At 36.0% G+C, this 21,672-nt stretch overlaps 1 protein-coding gene across 6 annotated transcripts in view; it reads left to right on the top strand.

The window, feature by feature from the left end:
- CCDC171 (coiled-coil domain containing 171) overlaps positions 1-21,672 on the top strand; it is a 155,406-nt gene that overhangs the window by 49,454 nt on the left and 84,280 nt on the right. For all 6 annotated transcript variants that reach the window (XM_052776450.1, XM_052776451.1, XM_052776448.1 and 3 more), the window contains exons 11-17: positions 4,537-4,640; positions 7,485-7,574; positions 9,516-9,716; positions 11,629-11,796; positions 13,721-13,909; positions 18,389-18,893; positions 19,645-19,761. In XM_052776450.1, the coding sequence (XP_052632410.1) occupies positions 4,537-4,640; positions 7,485-7,574; positions 9,516-9,716; positions 11,629-11,796; positions 13,721-13,909; positions 18,389-18,893; positions 19,645-19,761 (1,374 nt within the window). The remainder of the gene's footprint in view (positions 1-4,536; positions 4,641-7,484; positions 7,575-9,515; positions 9,717-11,628; positions 11,797-13,720; positions 13,910-18,388; positions 18,894-19,644; positions 19,762-21,672) is intronic.

Raw genomic sequence — 21,672 nt, 5'->3', positions numbered from 1 at the left:
TGTTGATTGTGTACTAGTACTATATTGCTCTATTCATTTGATCTAGTACAGAATAAATATTTCTTTGTTTTCATTAAAATTAATTATAAGTCAGTGGATGTCACTCTGCTACCTGGTTTTTATGTATAATTATTGTATCGAACTCAACAAAATGCTGCCTGCTTAAACATTTGAAATAGTGGCTAACGTAGACAAGCTGAACTTTAACATCAAAGCTGGTAATTTTTTTAAAGGTGAAAATAGTACACTTTTAAAAATCTTCAATTAAAACTATCTATAAAAGTTTTCTCTGTGTGGTTCCTGTTAGAAAATCACAGACTAGAAACAAAATGCTTCCAACTTACAGTACAAGTAAACTGGAAGAAAACAGGTGAAATGTTGCTGAAAGAGCAAATGGGTTTATTTTATATAAATTGTGATGATACATTTCTGCACTTTTTAACAATGCTAGACATTAATGGGTCGTATAACACCTTTAAATGAAGATGCATTTTTTTTGTATCTTCACAAAAAGATTTTTTTTAAGGCCTGGTACTGTTAAAATTGAATAAAGGACCTTCTTGAGATTTCTGTTGTCCTTAAAAGCCTAGCCTTGAACCTGTGATGCATTGATTGCCTCGCATGGGCTGTATGATTTTTTTATTTGGGAACCGGTATCAGTTTTATTCTGTAATTATAAATGTAATTCCTGTGGGTAATACCTGTATGATTACTGTAGATATGTCAGACTGAAAAGCTCTTCAAAACTGTATGTTTTCCCCGATCTTGCAAAGTTCCACATGCCCAGAGGGGCTTCAGGAATTCTAGGGGGAGCTGGATGCTGCTGCCAAAGTATACTTTCCAAAGCAGTAATTGTCTTTTGGGTAGGCTTTCTGTTCTCCCTAGTGGTAAACCTTGCAGAGAACAGCTTTGACCTGTTTCTATAATATCAGGGATTCAGTAAAAGTAACTTCAGTATTAATTTGCTTTGTTAAAGGTAAACTTTGAAAGATCTTATTTAAAGAGATCTTTTTTTTAAGCTTCAGCATCTCTGTAGAGGCTCAGTTGAGGCAGAAAGTGAAATTAGCTCTGCTATGGATTGAGTCTTTATGGCTAATATTAAAATGGACATTGACTAAGACATTTGTTCTACGTATTTACTACACTTCTAAGTGTGAAACTTAAATTTTTAATGCTATTGCCTTACTGTTGTACTTAGGAATTTATTACGTAACAGTATTTCTTTCAATTTTTAAAATAATTTCTTATGTAGTCATATTTGAAATTCAAATGCCTAGGTGCCAATAAAAGTAAAAATCTTAAATAAATCTTTGTAGTCTAATTAGCAGGTGAGGGACTACATGAGCCACAGCTGGCTGGGCAGTCTTTCTTGTTTGTGTTTTTAACTTTCAACGCAAGTGGTTGAGAGATCTACTTAAAAATCTGTCAATATTAAAGGTCCAGCCCCTTCATTTAAGTGCTGATTGGGCTGTGATTATTGGGCTATACAAGAAAAAGAACACTTTATATTTTTAAAGATTAAAAACCTGAAGTATTATAAAAAGTTATTTTTTTCTTTATACATTCCGAATTAACAAGCATAAATCCACGTCTTCTCCTTTTTAAGTGACCTTTATAAATTTCCACAGCATTGTTATTCTTATTGGGCATTTTGCATGATTTCAGTTTGTCCTGTTCAGTTTATCATATTTTACAGTTATTCAGCAAACTCAGGGAAGTTTGTCTTCATTTCAGGAAAAAAAAAATTGTGGTTCTAGCAATCTGAAAAAAAAGTGAACTGCGTATGAAGTGCTAAGAGTGTTAGCTGCTTTGAGTTAGTGTTACTGTTTAATGCAGGCCACCAGTACTGTTTTGTTCAAAAATCTAAAACACAGCACCATATGAGCTGCTATGAAGAAAATTAACTCTATCCTAGCCAAGCCCAGTACCGTTAGTAGAAAGTCTGAAGCAGCAGATTTAAGAGTTTACTCACTTGTATACCTCCTGTCAGACTCCTATTGAGCCTGGCATTTTCCCAAAAATCTTCCCTCAAACTCTTAGGTGATACTGGGCAAATGCGTCAAGTACTGGGGTTTTTTTTCCTCATTGCTGAAGTAGGGCCTCTCCAGCAAGAAAGTGCCGTTTGCATTAGGTTGCATGTCTCCTGCATAGTTGTTTGAAGACAGACAACATTTTGCCAGTATTAAAGCCATAGGCTTGTTTTCAGCTAGTGCAGGAAGGTAGAATCTGGTATTTCTGTTGGCAGACTGCGCTGCCTAGAAAATAGGGTTGCAGCAAAGGCAAGGAAAGCCAGTGTGGGAAGTTTACTGGCAAAAGTCTGGTTTTGGCAAACTTGATGTAAATTAAGATAGTTCAGAGGCATGTTTCAGTGACAACATTGGGACTGAGTTTGGGACTTTAAAAATTAAGATACATTATTTAGACAGCTTGTTGAAAACTGTGGGATGGAAGACAACCCCTAGACTGACTGAATAGGTATTATTTTAAACTGAGAATTGTGAGTTACAACTTCTCTAGAGCTGGAAGTATGGAAGAATAGTACTTTCTTTTTTCTGTGCAACAAAATCACTGCAAAATGTTCCTACAATGAGTAGTAGTGAGAAGTCACTCTTGTAATTGAGAAGACAGGACTGGAGCCCTGTGCATCCTTACCTATAGCTGTGGTTAAGTGATAGAAATGCTAGTAAGGTGTTACTATTCTCTTTCTTAAATGTGAAATATAAACTTCTCACAAAAGGTCAGATTTTATGAATTCTTCTTAGGTTGATTCTAAGTGTCACCTTGCTATTTGGGACATCTCTAGGACTCGGAGGTTTGGTTAAGGGCACTGGAGTCTCATTAAGATTTTGCTTTTCCCTGATTCTGTAGACCTTTAGAAACTGTGGTAAATAGGTGTCCACTGGAGTGGCTGATAGGACAGACCAGAAGTCTGTCACTGGGACGTGCATTCTTCTTAAATTTACTTGCGTGCTGTAGAGCAGATCTCGCTCCTGTTACTGAAAGCGATCTTGCAAACCTGCATTGGTTTGACTAGGTGTGACTTTGGCAGTAACAGTTGGCTGGCAAGTCAAAGTGAAAAGTTAGTGTCCAATCTGAATAGTACTCTATGCTTTCTGGTATTATCAAAGGGTTGGGAGAGAAGAGGCTGATTGAAAAAAAATGCTGAACAGCTTTCTGACTTGTGCATATGAGTAAGTTTTCCACTGACTACCATTGGTGCATTATGTATAGCCTACAGGACAAATCTATCATTTTTGTATAATGCTTTGAGTAGAATATCATGCTTACAGTGCTAACCATACGATTCTTAAAAAAAACCAACCTGCAAGTCTGTTAGTGCACCTCCTCTAGCTGACTAAGTTTTATGGAGAGCCAAAGAAAAGGCTTAGAGTTTAGTATCTGACTTGACTTTATGAGCCACCCTAGGTAAATTGCTTAGTGACACTCATCTTTCAGAGGTGATAAACACCTGTATCATCATTTAGTTCTGCTGGGAGTTCTGATTGTTTGGCCTCTGGAGTTCAAATGCCACTGATTTTTTCACTTCTTTTGCAAAATAAGGATGCTATTAGCGTTGGTAAAGTTAGTTTTGCTTATAGAACGTATTAAGACTCATGAAAATGATGAAGTATAATTTGTTACAAAACAAGTTTATAAATGCTGCATACTAATATAAATAATACTGAGCAGAAGAATCTGTCAATAAACTGGTATTTTGCTGTAAGGCCAGAAAAAAATTAATAGTTTGTTCTTGGAAATTTAATATCAGCTGACATCTTGTGACCTCTTGATCAATACAGTGGTGTTTTGCCTTCTTAGCACATTGTACTATGGGCTTTGGAATGCTCAAGCTTGTTCATGTGTCCCTAATTAAGGCAACCAGATCAGAAGTCTCAGTCTAAAGGTTTAATAAATAAGTGTAGTGTGTACATAATGGATATATCAGCTTTAAGATTTATAATTGAAACATTATGTAGAAGTCTGCAGACAGATAATAAATTTTTTTTATTATTTCCTTTGGAATGAAATTAAAGATCATTTAAAAGGTTTTTAAGATCTCTCCAAGCATAACATAGTCATGTGATCTTTGGCTTGGTCAAGCTTTGAGTAAATGAAGTACTGCATTATAATATGCATGCTTAGTCACAACAGCAAAATAATGTCAGGAAAAGTGTAACATACTTAACTTTCAGGCAACATGTTTTTCGAAGTGTGTTATTGTGTGGTTTTAAAGTTGGCTGGTCTGACCACAGTAGAAATTATATGTGAGACTGCATACCAAATACATTAGGTAGAAATGTAATCCAGAATTTACAGTTCTGTATCTTGTATTAAAGCTTTTATACAAATGTCTTTCAGCTGCATTTGCTGTGAAAGTATGCCTATTCAGCTGCATCTCTTGTGGCAAACAAGGCTGCTATTCAGTGTTTTGTATTGTCACTGAAGCCCTAACTAATTTTAATACCTCTCATCCAGAGTGAGTAGTTTTCTCTCTGTGGCTTTAAGGCTTAATTTTCATTCTGTATTTTTCTTCAGGTGCTTGTGAGGACAAAGATAAACCTCCAAGCCTCTCTGTCCTTGAGACTTTGAGGTGTACCTTGACAGCTTACCAGAACAAGCTGGAAGATATGTCTAATGAGGTAACACTTGCACTGTTTGGCTTTATACGTATCGCCTTCGGCCTGCAGCAGTACATACGCTTTGCTTGTAAAAAAGGTCAGAAGAGTGGGAATGTTGAGTTGACAGCTTCACGTATACCCAAAGAAATAATCTCTGTCACTACTATTTCTCTAAGCTTGCCCTACAGTGAAGTTTCACTTACATTTGGGGGCACAGGGAGAAGAGGTTTTTTCTTTTTTTCTTTTTAGTTTAATTTGGTTTTGTTTTCTTATTAAACCTGTTGGGGTTATTATTTTCAATAAACATTCAGGAAAATGAGCCATTCCTATCTAGGATTTCAGTTAAAAGGCGATGATTTCAGAGTTGGGCAGTGTATATCACAATATTCCTAAATATGCAACACTTGAGCCTGAACAGTCGTTGGTATCAGTTATGTAAATGTGCATGCCCTTGCACATTTTAAAAGTGGCATAATTTTCTGACATGAGTGTGTTCACTCTTCTGGTGATATTTCGAGGTCTTTTCAAGTAAAATAGGACCGTGAAAATACTTTCTTTAAGTTATCTAAGACAATAATGGAAATATTTAATTTTGGAAGTCTTATCCTTGAGAAAAATCAAATGTTTTCCATGCAGTCCTACTGGCCTTTTATTCCACTGACTGAAAAGTCACAATCTTGCATTTATTTTCTCATTTGTATTGCTAATGCGATTAAATTAATCCTCTTGGGTGTAAATGTTTTATGAATTTGTGGCTTTAAAGGTTGTAGAGAGAAGTTAGCTGCACTGTTAAAGTTTTCTGTACAAACTTGTAATTAGCTTAACTTTGGATAAAATTGGCAAATGCAGAAAGGCAAGGTGTGATAAGATTGTAAAAATGCCAGTACTGTTTTTTCATTTCTAGGTTTTGTCTTTTGTTTTGACAAATGCATGGTCTAGCTAGTCACTCACAACGTTTCAAAAAAAAAAGAAAAAAAATACAGAGGAAAAGTATATCAGCTTTTCCCCTTTTATTGGGGAAAGAATGGTCTCCCACAAGACCTTTGAGTTTGTTCAACGGGTGCAAAAATAAGTGACCATGGAAACAATTATACTTTTGTAAACAGCAAGCACTGTTAGGTCTCTCCCAGTGAGATAAGAGAACCAATGTGTATAGTCATTATGAAACTCTTCTGAGACCCAAGTCTGGAAGCTGCAGAGTAACTAGGAACATATTACCCACAGCGAATTGTTATTTGGGAGGAGGAGTGTCACGTGATAGGCAGCACAGTTGAAAAGTCGACTCAGCAGGCTTTGGCTTAGTGATGTGCTTTGTTGTGAAACTGTGCCAGAGACAGCAGTGGGGAGACCAAGGGGGTGACTGCTAAGAAAGCAAAGAGAGTATTCTGACAGAAAGAAGAATGAACTGTCAAGGAAAATAAATCGCAAGCAGAGCAGGACCAACAGATGACCTGCCACAAGACTTCCCAGTAGGACTGCGTGTGACTGACCCTGAAGTTGTCATATGGAGCCAGAGATCACCGAGCACCTTCATGGTGCACAGAAAGGGCAGTGCTCTGTCCTTCTTGATTACCCCCACCCCCATAGATAATGCTGCTTTTGGCTTTTTATATATTAGATACGTTTAGTAATAAAACTTTTTAATAATACAATAATGCACAAAGGGACTATGAAGGGCACTGTGCAATAAAACCAGGATGTTTTAATACACAGCAGTAAGGGTTTAGTTTTGAGTAATTATGTAGTGGTTCTTTTTATAGAGAGATTTTCAACAAGACCCTGCATATTGATGGAGATATTAATATATGCGTACACCTGTATGTATACGTGAAATATGCTGGTAAACTTGTCATGTGTCACCTTTAACCTACTGTGTTAAACATTAGATTAAACAATCTTGTTCATGTATGTAACTGAAAGGTGTATAAGTGTTTTGGTTTTGACAGACAACAAGCTTTTGACTTTTTGTATAGTACAGAGGCTAGAATATGTTTGGGGAGAGAGAGAAGGCTAGTAAACCAACAAAAGGATTGGAAATATTCCAGTAGCATTTTGTAATTTACTGTAATTATTTCTAAGGGTTCTGCCAGGTCTCCTGATTTGAGATCAAACAAAAATATGATTTGCAAAATAATTTGTAAATTTTGTAAATGGGATATTTTAGTTCTGAGTTGCTCCTTAATGCTCAAGTGCTGGCAGTAACCTGCACTATAATACATTTCTATTCGATGCTTTCTTTCAGACATTTATATTGCTAATCTCATCATCAGGTAATGAAAGATACAGATTATAATGATGTGTTGTTATCTTTTCTGAAAGTGCAAAGTGAAGCTAATACACATTATGGCCATGAGCTACCTCTGAGGTGGTTGCTTGTAACACCACAAGCAGTTCAGTAGTCACCATGCCTCCCAGGAACATTACTGCTTTTTATGGGTATGTGAGTACTATTCAGTGCTCAGTAAAAAGTAGAGACCATGCTCGTAGCTGGACAATTTCTGCAAATGGCCACTGACTTTGAAAACTTCTTTTCTCAAACCACTCCCCAGATCATAATCTGAATTTATTACATTTTTACATGCATTTCAAAGTCTGTGTTTTTGTCAGATATTTTGGGAATTAATGGAAAAGTTAATAGTGGACTCAGTTTGGGATTCTGCCACTGCTAGTTATCTTAAATGATTATAAAAGAGTTATTTAGTGCTTTTGTAATGGTACATTATTTAGATTGTATGGAGTATAAATATTGTCAGAGGAATTGAAAACTATTTTTTTTTTGCATTTATATACAAAATTCTTCCTTTATATTGAAGTGATTATGTAGCCTTTCTGTTAAAGCCTGTTTCACCTCTGTATTTTTCACAGCTTGGGAAAATGAGGCCTTTGTGTGAAAAGATGACAAAAGAACTTGAGATATCCAAAGAGAAAATGTTTGCTTTAAGTCAAGACCTTAAGGTATGGTTTCATGAACTTAACATAAAATTTGAAAGTTCTGCAAAAAGTGTCTTTCTGGATTTAAGGTATCTTTTTTCTTATCAGAATAAGTCTCTGTATCATTGTGTTCTGTTGAGCAGACTAGTTATGTTGCAAGGTTGTGTGAAGCCATGCCGCTTTATTCTAGTTACCACCTTAGACTACATAACTGATCATTTCAATGATTGCACTTCTGAAATAATTTGAAATAGTTTTACCAATTTGCAAAGTATTGTTTTATATTGAAATCAGCATCAGCAATTTTTTCTCTTAACTCTTTTCTCAAGAAAAGGAGAAGATAATTTAATTACCTCTGTTCATCTGTAAGCACATTTTATTAAAGATGTCCTTTCCTTTGTTAATTTTTTTGTTTATTTATCAGACAAGTTAATGCATGTATGAAGCGTCAGGTCATCCTTGACAGTTGGACAATGTGCATGCAGCCCAAAATTTCTTAGAGCAAAATCTACCTCAGAGCTGATAAAAACACTTGAGAACTCTTTTTCTTTAGTTTCTGAACAAGAAATTTTTTTTGTCTCTGTTTTTGGCTGACACGCCACTTTTGTAATGTCCTGTCTGGTTACATCAGTGGCCAAGGGAGTGAGGAAGTCCTGAGGTCATGGTTATACTTAATCTCCCAACTGGCAGTGTATTATATTACTGCCAAAATACAATGTCTCTACTCCCAGCGTTTCTCAGATTTTTTTGCTGGGGATATGCTGCTTTGTCACTTCAGTTTAGTCACAGATCCTTCTGCAACACTCATTGAATCTTCATATTAATTGATATTTGCACATGATCTCCTGTCATCTCATCTGAACTTTATTTACTAATTTATATTCAAATGACTTAAAACTTCTGCTTCTGTTGCAGCACATTTGTAAGGCACCTAAAAATTTTGCAACCCCTTGCAACAGATACTTGTATTCTTCATGCAAAAACCAAATTTGCTACACACAGAGGGTGCTGGTTTTTATGCAGTACACCAGTTTCTGATCTCTTTAAATTTTTGGTAATAAAATTGTATACATGAGTGAAAACTAGATCCAGTCTGAAAATGTTTCTGTTAGAAATTTAACATTGCTTTAATCTTTTAATATTTTCATTAAGAAGAATAAAAATTGACATTGTCTGATAAATTTGGGAGTATCTTTCCTATTCTGTTTCTTACATAAGCAGCTATGATTTTATGAAAAACAAACAATGCTTTCAGTTTGACCTTTAGCAAACTTCAGCAGTGCTGGAAGTCCAGTGCTTGTAGGAGAGGAAAGCATGTGTACCTGTCCACTCCATCTGAGCAATCTTTTGGCTGAAAAGGGGTAGTGTATTAAATTCTTTGTTTACCGTGTGAGATTTGGTACTGGTAACATAATGATTGTATTTATGACCATTTCTGATTATTAGTTTCTTCCCATGGTCAAACCTCCAAAGAGAGTTCTCACATCTTTTTATCATGCATTTTTACCAAATTTTTTCATCTTTATTAAAGAATACAGTGGGTAACAACAGCTGTCTGTGTTGCCTACTGACTCTGCTGTAGTGGATCAGAGATTTACTTATGCAAATAATGTATCATTTCACTAGCTCTGAGAGCTTCTCACTCTGTAGAGGATAACTTGGGTTCATGCATTCTGCATCTCAGTTTTGGGGGTAGAGGGGATTCTGAAGGTCACTGCATCATGGAGCTTTTAACTCAGAGATGGATTTCTGATGCTGTCTACTTACAAGCTGTGGAGAAGGACTATTGTCAATTTTGAAATTCTGTTGTTGACAAGATACAGTCAGCTTAGCCTGGAGTCTTCTGAAAACATGTCTCTGGCTAAATGACCGTTCACTTCCTCAGATGCTGAGCACTGGACTAAGGTAACATTTTATAGAGTAAAATTCTTACCAGCTTTTCTGTTCCATGCCTCTGTTCTACAGGAAGCTCAGGATAACCTGGCTGATGCCAATAAAGAGTTAAATCATTTGCACACTGAGTGTGCTTACAGAGAGACTTTAATGGGAGCTTTAAAAATGGAACTACAGAATGTACGGCAATGCTGGGAGAAGGAGAAAGTACATGCCACAGAATCTGAAAATGAAATCCAGAAGCTTACCAGGGCTTACCAGAAGGATATGGAGGTATTACCAGAGACAAGATGACTGTCAAAAAGAGTCTTTATTTAATCTCAGCTTTATACATTTACATACATCAGATGGTTACTCTTAGTCTTTACAGATTTACCCCCAAATATGATTTTAAGATATGTATTTTGAAATATGTATTTAGTATCTACAAGATCTCAGGACATATTGGTTCTCCTTCCTTCTATATCAGAACTAATAGCTTATCCCTTCCAGTATTTTGAATTTTTGAACAACTGAGTTTATTTAAAGAGCTATACCTGGTGAATAATTACTTCCTTCTTTCAAATTGAATGTTAACAAAAATGTTTTACAATTGGAACATACAATAGTATCATCATCATGTGTTGTTAATTACTGATTCCCATGGCAGTTGATAGATAGCAAATAGCAAATGTGGAATTGAGGTAGTTTTGCCTGCATGCCACAAAACCTAGAAGTTCTTATTTGTGACCTGTTAGCTCATTGTGGTGTGCTATGTGTGGGAATTGCTTCACAAAGTCTTATTTCAGAACTATTATCTCTCTTCTTACATTTGTTTACAGATGTTAATTTTGTTGCTTTTTCCCCCCAAGAAAGCAGTTCTGTACTAGCAATGATATTCTTTATCATAGTTGTCGTGCATATTGAGCTCATTACTTCCACAAATTTGGACATGGATGCCAACTGAATAAAAAGGAAACATTCTTTCCACCTCTTTTACAGTCTGGTATTTAAATAGTGTCCACATGAAGCAGCTGGAATTGTTACACACATCCGATAATGATTAAAGTGAAGGAAACTAGAAGCCTGGCTATATTGTAAAGTCAGCATGTCTACAACACTGTGGTTGCATTCAACATGTGTGAATTGATTTTGAGTCTTGGGATCCCTTTTTTCACACCAAATGGATAATTATCATCCTTGGTTTATCATAGCTCAAGTAAAAATGTACTGATGGTGGCACACTGGATTTTCCTTGGGGAATTAAGAGATCTGCTAGAAACAAACTAAACTAAAATACAATTTTTTTATTGCCTAAACCACCAAGAAATAATGTGAGAAAATGCACCTAAGTATAATGGAAAGGGCTCAGAAAAAGCATAGTTCCCCATGTTGGTCATTCACAATTTCTTAATGTAAAGCCTCATCTAAGGTCCCCGGAAAACGATGGGAGCCTTTACAGTGGTTTACTGACTTTGAATAAAGGCTCTGTTTCTTGTGGCTTTTGAGGTGCAGCTTTCTATTGTTGTCTTAATCAAAGTTGCTATGTTGCATATATATACTGAAAGGATGAAGGCTGGAATTTCTGTTGCATGCTATTGTTGCCAAAGTTTATTTAAAACTGGCATCAATTTATTGTACTACTGACTAAAATCAGTGTAAATGAATGAGGCGTGGCTTGTGGAATTTAACTCATGAAGCTATAAGCCTATTTTGTCTAGCTATTTAGTCATACATAATCCATGTAAAAAGAATTTTTAAAAGACTTTAGAGTGATAGTTGTATAAACAGTGTGTTGTGCTGCTAAGCCAATTAGACAATTTTCTGCATGCTATGCAGATATTGGAGGTGGGTACAATATGAATGTATGTGAAAGTATTAACATGAATGGTTAAATTGCATCTACTGGTAGCACAGAAGTTTTTATCTGTATCAGGTCATGGTTGTGACTCCTGCAGGATTGGGTTTTCTTTATTTATATACTATGCCTAATTAGACAAATTTTGTAAAAAATGTTTTCTTCCTCTGGCTTTAATATGTATGACTGCAAATATTAACAAGGAACTAAGGAATTTTGAAAAGGTTTGAGAATGAGCTTTGTGGTTTTTTCTCAGCTGTGTGCAGCTCACTTTATTATACATATGATGCATCTCTTCGGATTCTAACACTGTTCAGATACAACAGTTTATTTTTTGTTCTGTCTCAGGACAAGCTAACCTTCCTCCATAGCTTATACCAGCATTTGGTAGCAGGCTGTGTGCTTATAAAACAACCAGAAGGCATCCTGGATAGATTCTCTTGGTCTGAGCTTTGTGCAGTCTTGCAGGAGAATGTTGATACCCTGATCTTAGACCTCAGCAGGGCTAATGAGAAGGTAAGTGTCCTTAGGCACCAGCTACCTCTATTAAATTCAGTGACATTTGTCCACATCACAGTATCATTAAAAAGGACTGACATTCATCTTATTTCAAAAAGAATTTGGACGTTAATAATTCAATACCATTAATTATGGCTTGTCTACAACTCAGTTTGATGCCATTGCTGTGGGCATGTAAATGTGACTGAAGTCTGTATGAAGTCTCTAAGCTCCACTTCCTGTGCAGGACATGCTAATAGTACTAGCCAATATTAGCCACAGGGACCTAATTAAAAGAAAATAAATTAATCTTAGTGATGAAGCAATTCAAAGAACTTAGTCATTTACACTAATAAAGCAAGTCTTTATTTTAGCATAAAACAGGAATGCAATGCACTTACTCCAGGAACATCATCTTTAAATTATATGTTTATGATTCAGAGGTACTATCTGAAAAATGCCAGTGTGCGTTTTTGTTTAATTGTAACTTTTGGATTATGAAATTTGTATTCAGAAATACAACAGAAAATACTTGTTTTTATAAAACATGTCAGTATTTGTTTAAGGGAGAAGCTGTACTTTTCTGAATTATTTTAATGTGAATAAGCTTATGTGGCCTTTCTCCCCAGAAATCCCGGTGTTTTTAGGAATGAAAAGACCTCTTTTTAAATAACTTAAACTGGTTCCACAGACTGACATATGCCACTCTTTAGGATTTCAGTTCATGTTCTGGCTCCATTGATCAGGCCAGTCCTACAATCTAGTACAGCAACTCCAGATCTTGGCTGCCCTGACACATTGTTCTTGAGGCACAGGAAGGGAAAAGCTCTTTTGGATGTTTGTCATCTGCTGGAATTGTGACCACTCTTCTGGCCCAAGTAAGGGACAGGACTGGTTACAGTCAATCGTTTTGTCTCAGCCCATCGTTTAGTAAATACCCCAGCAGTCAATGGAAATTACTAAAGAGGGATAGCATAAAATCTGGATTATGCAGATTGGACGTTCCTTTCTATTTTCCTTTTGAAGCAGAGGAGGAAAGGGAATGGAAGGGAGTGAACATTATTAGCAGTGTTTGGGGGGGTTGTGTCTTATTGTTTCTTGCTTTTTAGTTTAGTATGGTTATTAAGATTGACTGTGAGGTCTCTAGAGCTCTTTTCATGTACATACCAGCTTTTCAGGGATTTGGGGTGGTGGTGTTACTTGTGTTGTACCTGCTTTCTGAGAACAAAATTTTTCTCCTGCAGTTTTGTGTCATCTATTTGGAAGGTATCTTGCCAATGTTCTCTAGCAACAAAGTGTAGACATGTGTATTTAGAGGTCATTGTTAGCATGATTCATTCCTCCATTTAGTTTGCATGGGAGTTGCAAAGTTAAACCACAGAGTGAATCCCTTCATGCTTGTTGAAAATACATCATAAACTAATGATCTACTTGTGAGAAAAACATTCTGTATGCTAAAATTTTCTGAAATTATTTTAATACTTAATAATATATGAAATGTCTTGGCTTTCCAATAAAACAAAAAAAAAATGAAGGGCTGTTTTTTCATTATTACTTGCAATCCTTGGAAACTGCTGAAGCACTGGTATACTCAGATTACTAGTTTAGCAGCACAAGATTTAATGCATTTGTTTCAAAAAAAGGGAAGTGCCCAGTTCAGGTTTCCAACAAAGGCGGCAACAGATATCTGGAGGGCGGTATAAGGATGGCAAAACTGAAACCAGGGAAGATTCATTATTCCAAAATATGTCTTGGTTTTGTTGCAAGATTCAAGTAAGTAATCTGTTGTGAAAGGCTTTTACTTAGTTTTAATAAAAGCGTTGAAGAAATTACAATTTAGATTTTATGCTGGAATAGTTTGTGCTTAAATTAATATGTACAATTAAAGTAAAAAGGTGTTTTGAGAGGTAAAATAATTTCTTTTTAAATGCTTGTCACACAGATATCTCACTTAGAATATGTTTGTAAGAACAAGTCTGATACTATGAAGGAGCTTCAGCAGAACCAGGAAGATGCTTTTAGCAAAATGGCTGAACAGATGAAAGCACAGGAAAGCTGTTGGCAGAAACAAAAAAAGTATCTGGAACAGCAGTACTCAGGTCTCCTTGGGGAAGTTCATGCAAGGGCACAGGTATGGTGCTGTGAACTTCTGATTTTTTTTTGTTGTAAATCTTTAATGGATTATTTCAGTAGTTTAAGCTCCTAACCAATTTAAGGTTGTTTGGGAATTTTTAGTATACCTTTAAAATAAAAAACCCCAACAACGTGGTAGTGTTAACTTCACTTATAATAAGAAGTATATGACTTTGTTAAAACATTACAGAAATGTTAAAGCTGTAAGATTGAAAATGCTTATTTTAAGAATTATATAGGGCAGCAGTTACTTTTTCAGTGTCATGCTTTGAAAGATTCTGTAGAGTAACAGTAATATGGTGTCATCAGGGGATAAATTTAGGTATATACCTTCTGACCCTAAGAACCAATTAGCAGTTACAGTGGGAGATTTCAACAATATTAAAGGACTTTGTTATACAGATACTACAGTGAGCAGTGGTTCAAAAGTGTAAAACTGTCATCACTGATTGTTAGAAAAGTTATTTGCAATCTAAAATTTTCACTGTTATTCTAGAACCACAGTTCACTGTCTTTACAGTCACATTCCTTTACATGTGTTTCAGTTAAAAGTGTTGTGAAATAGAGGAACTAAGATATGCCTTGTTATTTGTGACTGCTATCTGAAACTTTCTTCATCAGAAGAATGCTGTATTTGACTCAGATTTTGGGCTTGGAAGTCTTTGCACTCCAAAAAATGTATTTGTGAATTATTCTTTGGACAGAGCAACTTATGGTAATTTCTTGGGAATGAGTTAAAATCTTGTATATATTTTTGGTTGATATTTACATTGGATATTGGCAATGCTAAAAACATCCCTATGAGTGGAATAAGTGGCATCCAGACTATACTAAGTTCCCCCAACATCCTGTAGTTTCATCTTATGAAATCATTGCCAGCAGAAAGAATGATGAAAGGAGAAAGCTTAATTTTAATTTAAAAAATTACTTTTCCTTCCTGAAGTGGAGTTACACATTTCAGATTTCTACCTCCTATGGATGCTGCACAAAAGTAAGGCCTGAGTCCTCTCTTACAGAACTCTAGTGTATTGTGGAGAATTGGTGCTGTGCAGTACTGCACCATTCTTCGGGATGGTGCTGAACCTCCCAGTCTTCCTAGCTGAATTGTGTAGACAGCAAGCAGAGCATGTACGGAAAACCTGGCTCTTTTTTGTGGAGCGTGCATTAGGCATGTCTTCTGGAAAAGACTTTTATCTGTCAACTTGCTGTACAGGACTACTGGCTTTCTAAAAGGGAAATGCTTTCCCTTAGAAACATTAGGCATGTTTTCTAACACAGGTTATGTAGTGTTGGAGTACAAGCTGGTAGTGCTGTAATCTAGGCAGCACAATGTCTGTATGCACTTTGATGATTCAACAAAACTTTGTCTCATCTTTTTTCCATCCCATGTTCCAGTTTGCCTTCCTTACCATTCAGTGTCAGTCTGGGAAGAAGACAGTCTAATTTCTTCTGGATTTCTAATTTGTGACTGACTTTGGACCTGCAAACACCAGATTAAGCCTTTCCCTTTCTGGGATCCATAGGGTCCATGGATGTCTGCTGCTAGGGCTATCCTAATCCTGATTGCTTGTTTTTTGAAGACTTGACTATCTTTTACCCCTTGCATGTTTGGAGAGTCAATGGAGCTTAAAATGCATATCCTTTTTCCTTGCCTTTTGTAGCAGGAGTGCCGTCCTCTTGATCTCATAGTGTGCCATTTTGAAAATGTTACTATGTCTGTTCCTTAGCCTCACACAAATTATTTATTCAGACTGTGCACAGTCTCATAGGAAATGTCCTCTGAATTTTAACTATCAGTTTTTGTTTATTATGTACACATTTATTAATCTGTCCCCATTTTTTGTGGCAACAACTTAAAATAGAAGGGTTTTGTTCTGATATGCAAAAACATGTTGTAAGAGAAAAATCCTGTAACTATGTTAAAAATGTTAATTTCAACAGAAAAATAAAAGGGCTGCTAAATAGGAAAGGGAAAAAGTTCTCTAGGGAGAAAAAAATGTCTTTTATTGCCTTTTTTTTTTGTTTGGAAGCCTTGCTTTTACAGCAAGGCAGGTGAATTAGCTAAAGGCTGTGGTATCTTGCAATTTTCTCAAAAGTCAGTGGAATCAATGCAAAAGGAGGAGAACTACACATAACTATACTGCTCCTGACCCACTGGCTGTCTTTGATAGACATGTCTGGCCCATGTACTTACAGGAAAGAAATGGAGGACAGCGTTGTTGAAGTTGTTTATTTAGATATACAGATGTATATATTTAGAAAAATAAAATGGCTGAAATACAGGAAAACCTTTTGAAGTCATAATGTCATTATATTTCTAGTTTCCAGTTCTGTTACCATGCCAGAATAAAGGGTAAGGATCCAGTAAGAAGTAGGATAAAATAGAGTTACTAGTAGCACCTGATTTTTTGTTAAGGATTCTTGGGAACCCACCAAGCTCTGCAGCCCAGTGAGGTGTCCCTCAAAGCTCAAACGCCGAAGGAAGCTGGCTTGCCAATGTTTAGGAAGAGAGTTCTATGTCCCTTGCAAAACCTGTGCTTTTAAGCTTCAAAGAAAACACTAGAAACAGTGCGGGGTAAGACAAAAGCAGTTATTAGCCGGTAAAATCAAGGTGTATTTTCTTACAAAACTTCTACGTTTCTGTAGTCAGAGATTGTCCTGTTCCCTTTTGCTTATTACCGTATAACCATAAGCATAAAAACACTAAGCTTTTTTAAAAAATAAGCTTTAATTAGCCAGAGCACTGAATGTTAGTATTGCTGCCCAACAGCCCCGTAGGGATCACACTTTGTTTACTCAGATACTGGCCTTTCACCTGTGATGGCCAGAAACCATAAGTTCTTTTCTAAATTCAGCTTACCTTTTCAGTTCCTTCCAGTCATGCTATCAGGGTTTTTTTCTATAAAAATCAAACACTGTAAATAATGCAGTAGCACTGAAAGTATTGTACATGTTCGTACTTAATTTTAGAGTAGTAAAGTGACATATGAGATGTGTAAATTGCATTTTGTAATTAAATCTTCTAGTTACCTACTCTATTTTTGTATCACGGAAAATATTTTAGTAACACTACAAATTCTTCCTCTTCCAAAAAAAATAATAAAATATTAATTTGGTCAAAGACATTCTGAAGTGACTAGGGTACATCTCTATAGAATTAATTTCCATTCTAGGGATAGCTGTTTTATTTTTTTGCCTGTTGTTCTTGCAGGATGGAGGAGGGACAAAAAGCTAGGGTGCCCCCCTCACCACTTGCTGGGGACCTGTACCAAACGGAACACATGGGAATGTGGCTGGATGACACCATTTTACTTCTCTTTTGGCCACTGCTAACAGGAATAACCTCACTCCATTTTTAAGAAAATTACTTATAGCTCTAAGAGGGGTAGCTGGAACTTAGCATAATTCACTCTTTTCTTCATAATATGGATTTGTCATGGCATTCATGTTTGCCTTTCTGAGTCCAGGTATTGTAACTGGAGCGTAAGCATTTAACTTGAGCTTGTGGGTTCTTTGTGAGTAGTGCCTAAAATTTGTTGTCTTCTTATACCACGGGATCCTGTTTAAATGTAGCCTCAAGTGGTTGTTCAAATCAGAGGACTCTCGGGCATCAAGAAGTCAGTCAGTCTCTGAGGACCCAGCGTAGTGTCTTGATTCCTGTACAAGAGCTGCATGTTATCAAAAGCAACCAGTCTGCATGGTCTAACCTTAGTCCTGGCATTCCCTGCCTTGTTAGTGTCTTCATTTTGCTGCACTGGTTTACTGTTTTAAATCTCCCTCTTTCCTTATTTCAGGGCATATAGAGGAAAAGAAAAAATGTTCTGCAAGTTGAAAACATCTGTAATGGCACTAGTCAAAATAAAAATATCTGTATTACACTGTTCTTTTCAAAAAACTCAATTCTGTATGAGACCTAATTAATCTGTGAATATATAAGTAGGGGGTTGATTACAAAGTAATTAAGAGATCACCTTTACTTCCCCTTTCCCAGCTGCTGCCAATCTGCCTAGGTTTATCTTCCAGTCTTCCTTCTTTTTTTCCTCTCTCTTACACTAACTTTCTTTTCTGCTTTGAAGAGCAATGTTCTTTCTGAAATTGGAGCGTGTAATTGCTTACTGTTAAGCCAGCTCATAAAACTGTATTGTGGACAACGAGGTATTGTTGGACTTTCTGTGGGCTATCGCAGTACTGGTGGATTATCGTCAGAAATCTGGAGTCCATTTGTAGTTGAAGATTGTGCAAATTTTTCTCGTACTATTGATTTGTTTTCATATACCTGGTTCTGTAACTGTTTGCTAGGAGAGATACTTCGACAGTCATTACTAATAATGTTTGTTCCTTTAATCTGTTATTTGAATCTGAAAAAAAATTAGTTTTCTTTTAGCTTTTGTCTAGGTAAAAATGATTTTGTTATTTTAAAAAATGTCTTCTAGTTAATATTTCTTCTGGTTTTGTTTGTTTTTTTCCCTTATCCCAGGAATACCAAGAAACAGCAGAGAAAAACAAGGAAAAAATTTATGTCCTTGAAAAAAGACAGGAGAAATTGGCCCTTGAAAATGTTTCCGTGAAAAATATGTTAACGCAGGTTCAGAAGGAGCATTCATCTCTCCTGGCAGCCTGTGCACTATTGGCAGGTGCCCTGTATCCTCTCTATAGCCGATCTTGTGCTATGTCTTCCCAAAGAGACCTTCTGCAGGATCAGGTCAACATTTATGAATTAGTGAACCAGGAGATTAGGACCCTAGTTCATGCTCTCTCTGATGTAGCAGAAAACAATCAAGATGAAGCAAAACTGAAGAAAAGAACATTCAAAGGCCTGATTCATGTATTCCGAAGAGGTGTGATTGCAGTTTTGGCAGCTAACAGACTTAAAGTTTTAGCCCAGTCTTCTAATTCCCTCTTCTCCTGGGTAAATGGCTTCAAAGAAGGCATTGGAATTCTCGTTTGTATAGGAGACTCCAAAGGCAAGCGTAATCTGTCAAGTAAGCTAATTGTTTTCTTCTTTGATAAGCGTTATGTCAAATTACATGGTTAGTGAATAACAAATAGTAATGCTATTATTAATAGAGTGTAAAGACAAATTTAATGACATTTTGACAAATGTAATTTCTGGATTTGTGACTTCTGGATTTCTTGACAAATGTAATTTCCCCTAAAAGGAAATGCTTAGTCTGTTAAGCATTAAAAAAAACTTACAACTACACACGTGAACTCAGACTTTTTGATATCCTTGACATTTGCGTTACAGATTTCAGAACTAGGTGCTACCGCATCTTCTCTGTGGTAAATATCTTGTAATGCTCCTAAGTGATTGACCATCAACTTATTTTTGGAAAGATACTTCCTCTGCTTTTATTAATCACTTTTAATATTTTTTTCCTACTAAAACTGCAAAAATTGCTTTCTGATTCAGGTAAAATATTAGGATAGGATTTCTAAATTTTTCTTTAGACATTATGTAGTCTTCCTGTCCCTTTCTGTTAACAGACCAGCTCATGCTTCCCCCTACAAGGTTAACTGGTACCAAAAATGTTTCCCAAACCAGAAGATCCTTCTACTTTTCTGGTTTAGTAGTTCTGGAAGCATATTTAATACAGTCTAAATTGTTCTGAAAGAAGAATTAGTTTGTGGCTTATATACTTAGTTTTGGTCAACTTCTGAAAGAGCTGGAGATAGTAGTGTGCCTTATCTAAGTAACTCAGTTTTATCTCTGGCTACAATTCTGTTTCACAGGTTGTGAAGAAGAACAAATTCGCTGTGTTGAAGCACTCAGCTGGTTTACTAGTTCTAACCTCCTTGCTGCAATAATCAGTTCTGTCACTGAATTACAGGATGTTGTTAACAAAACAGGTAATTTTAAAATTATATTATTGTAGTAGAAGATAAAAATAATCAGGGTGGTTACATCATCTCCATTTTTAGGATTTTATCTAAACTATTCTGGATAAAATATCTAGAGACCTGTATTGTTGGAACAGATTGATTTTCTTTAATTGGTGATATGATACTTTATCATTTTGGTATATAGAGTCATGGAAACAGAAGGCTGGAGAGTGCTTCTACAAAGCATATAAACAGGTTTGCCTGATTTCTTGTCAGCTAGGAAAAAACCCCACTACACCACGCCAATAGATATTTGGCTAACTTGTTCTTAAAAGCTTCCAATGAAGTAATATTTACAAGCTTCCTAGTTATCTTGTTCCACTGTTCTAATATTCTGAAAGTATTTTACTGAAGCTCAACCTAATTTTTTTCTATAGAGAAAATCTACATAATTTCTGTCTATTTGATCTGTGTATTTCTTAAATGCAGGCCCTAAAACTGGCACATATTCAAGCTGGGACATTACCGCTGCTGAGAGAAAATAATTTCCTGCTGTGTTTTATGTGATATGAATCTAGAATTTCCAAATCTGGAAAACAGTTCAATTTGATGGATACTATTTTCATCTGGTTTACTTGCTATCTTGTGGGTTTTGAGAGAGAAATAAAATGCTCTCAGCTTACACAATGTATAGCACTCCTTATTTTATGTATCTGCTGTGTTCCCTCTCTTAAGTATATGCTTAATTACATTTGTGTCTAGGCTCCCTAATTTTCTCAGTCTCTCTTCCTATAGAATTCTACTATGTGCCAGTCTCTGGAAATGTCACCTCTTGATTCCCAGCTGTTAACTATCTTCCTTAATTTCTTTGCAGTGAGGACTGATATAAGATCTCACTTGGTTCCTCTGCATTGCTGTCATCCTTAGTTCTTTCGTACCTGGTAGTTTCAAAGTCCCAGCAATTCTGTCGCAGAATAAAGGATATTAAAGGAAGGATAATTTATATGAATAAAGGGAAATAGCAGGACAGAGAGAAGGTGATCTATTTCCCAGAATCCTGAACAGTAAACTGGTACCAGAAGTCAACCATTGAATCACAAGTGTTTCAGTTCAGTTTCAGGTGGTCTCTTCTTTGATCATCCTGTTTTCTGTAACTTAAATTTACATCCTTACAAAACTGTTTGAACTGTGTTTCAGGGTACTTAGAGGGTTTATACTGCAAGTGTTCCTGTGTATACAGTGTTGAGTAAGAACAGCAAATTGAAAAAGAATCAAGAGAAACTTGACAGCAGCATCGATGTGCTGAAGTGACTGGTTGGAATACCCTAAACCTCATGATACTTTGCCAGTATTGAAGCACATGAAAATTCTGGTGGACTCTATTTACTTGCTATCTCTGCACTGAACACAGTTTTGATTTTGAGAATTAGGAAAAGCCATGCTAAGAATGTTATGGCCACAGTCAGTTTGGTGATTCTTTCATAGCTTATGTCTATTTAAGTTACTTTCACAAAACCTCAAGATCTAACTGCTCATGTATTACTTGGAATTCCATTGCTCATGAGATCAAAAGTCTTCCAAGAACCTTTGATTCAAAAAATAGTAATAAATAATTTAAAGTTTGACATGAAATTTCCAGAAGTATCGAAGTGATAAGGCTCTGAAGGAATATAATTGAAAGAGAGCTTGCATACTTAGGAAATTATTTTATGTTCTGTAAGTCCTATTTCAAATAGGATTTAAATTTTCAAACTGGCTTAAATTATTTTGAAAAAAAATTTTTAATGTAAATAGGCAATCTGAGAGGCATCTGCTCTCTTCAGATCTTGAAATAATGGCAGTTCCAGATTAGACCGCACATCACAGGAGAGAGTAGCACAAGAAAGCACTATCTGCATCTACAATATGGAATAGTTTGGTGCCTTAAAAATTGCTTTT

The sequence above is a fragment of the Harpia harpyja genome, chromosome Z, assembly GCF_026419915.1.
Source record: "Harpia harpyja isolate bHarHar1 chromosome Z, bHarHar1 primary haplotype, whole genome shotgun sequence".
Taxonomy (NCBI): domain Eukaryota; kingdom Metazoa; phylum Chordata; class Aves; order Accipitriformes; family Accipitridae; genus Harpia; species Harpia harpyja.
Note: the sequence above shows the minus strand (reverse complement) of the source record. Positions and strands in the feature narration are given on the sequence as shown.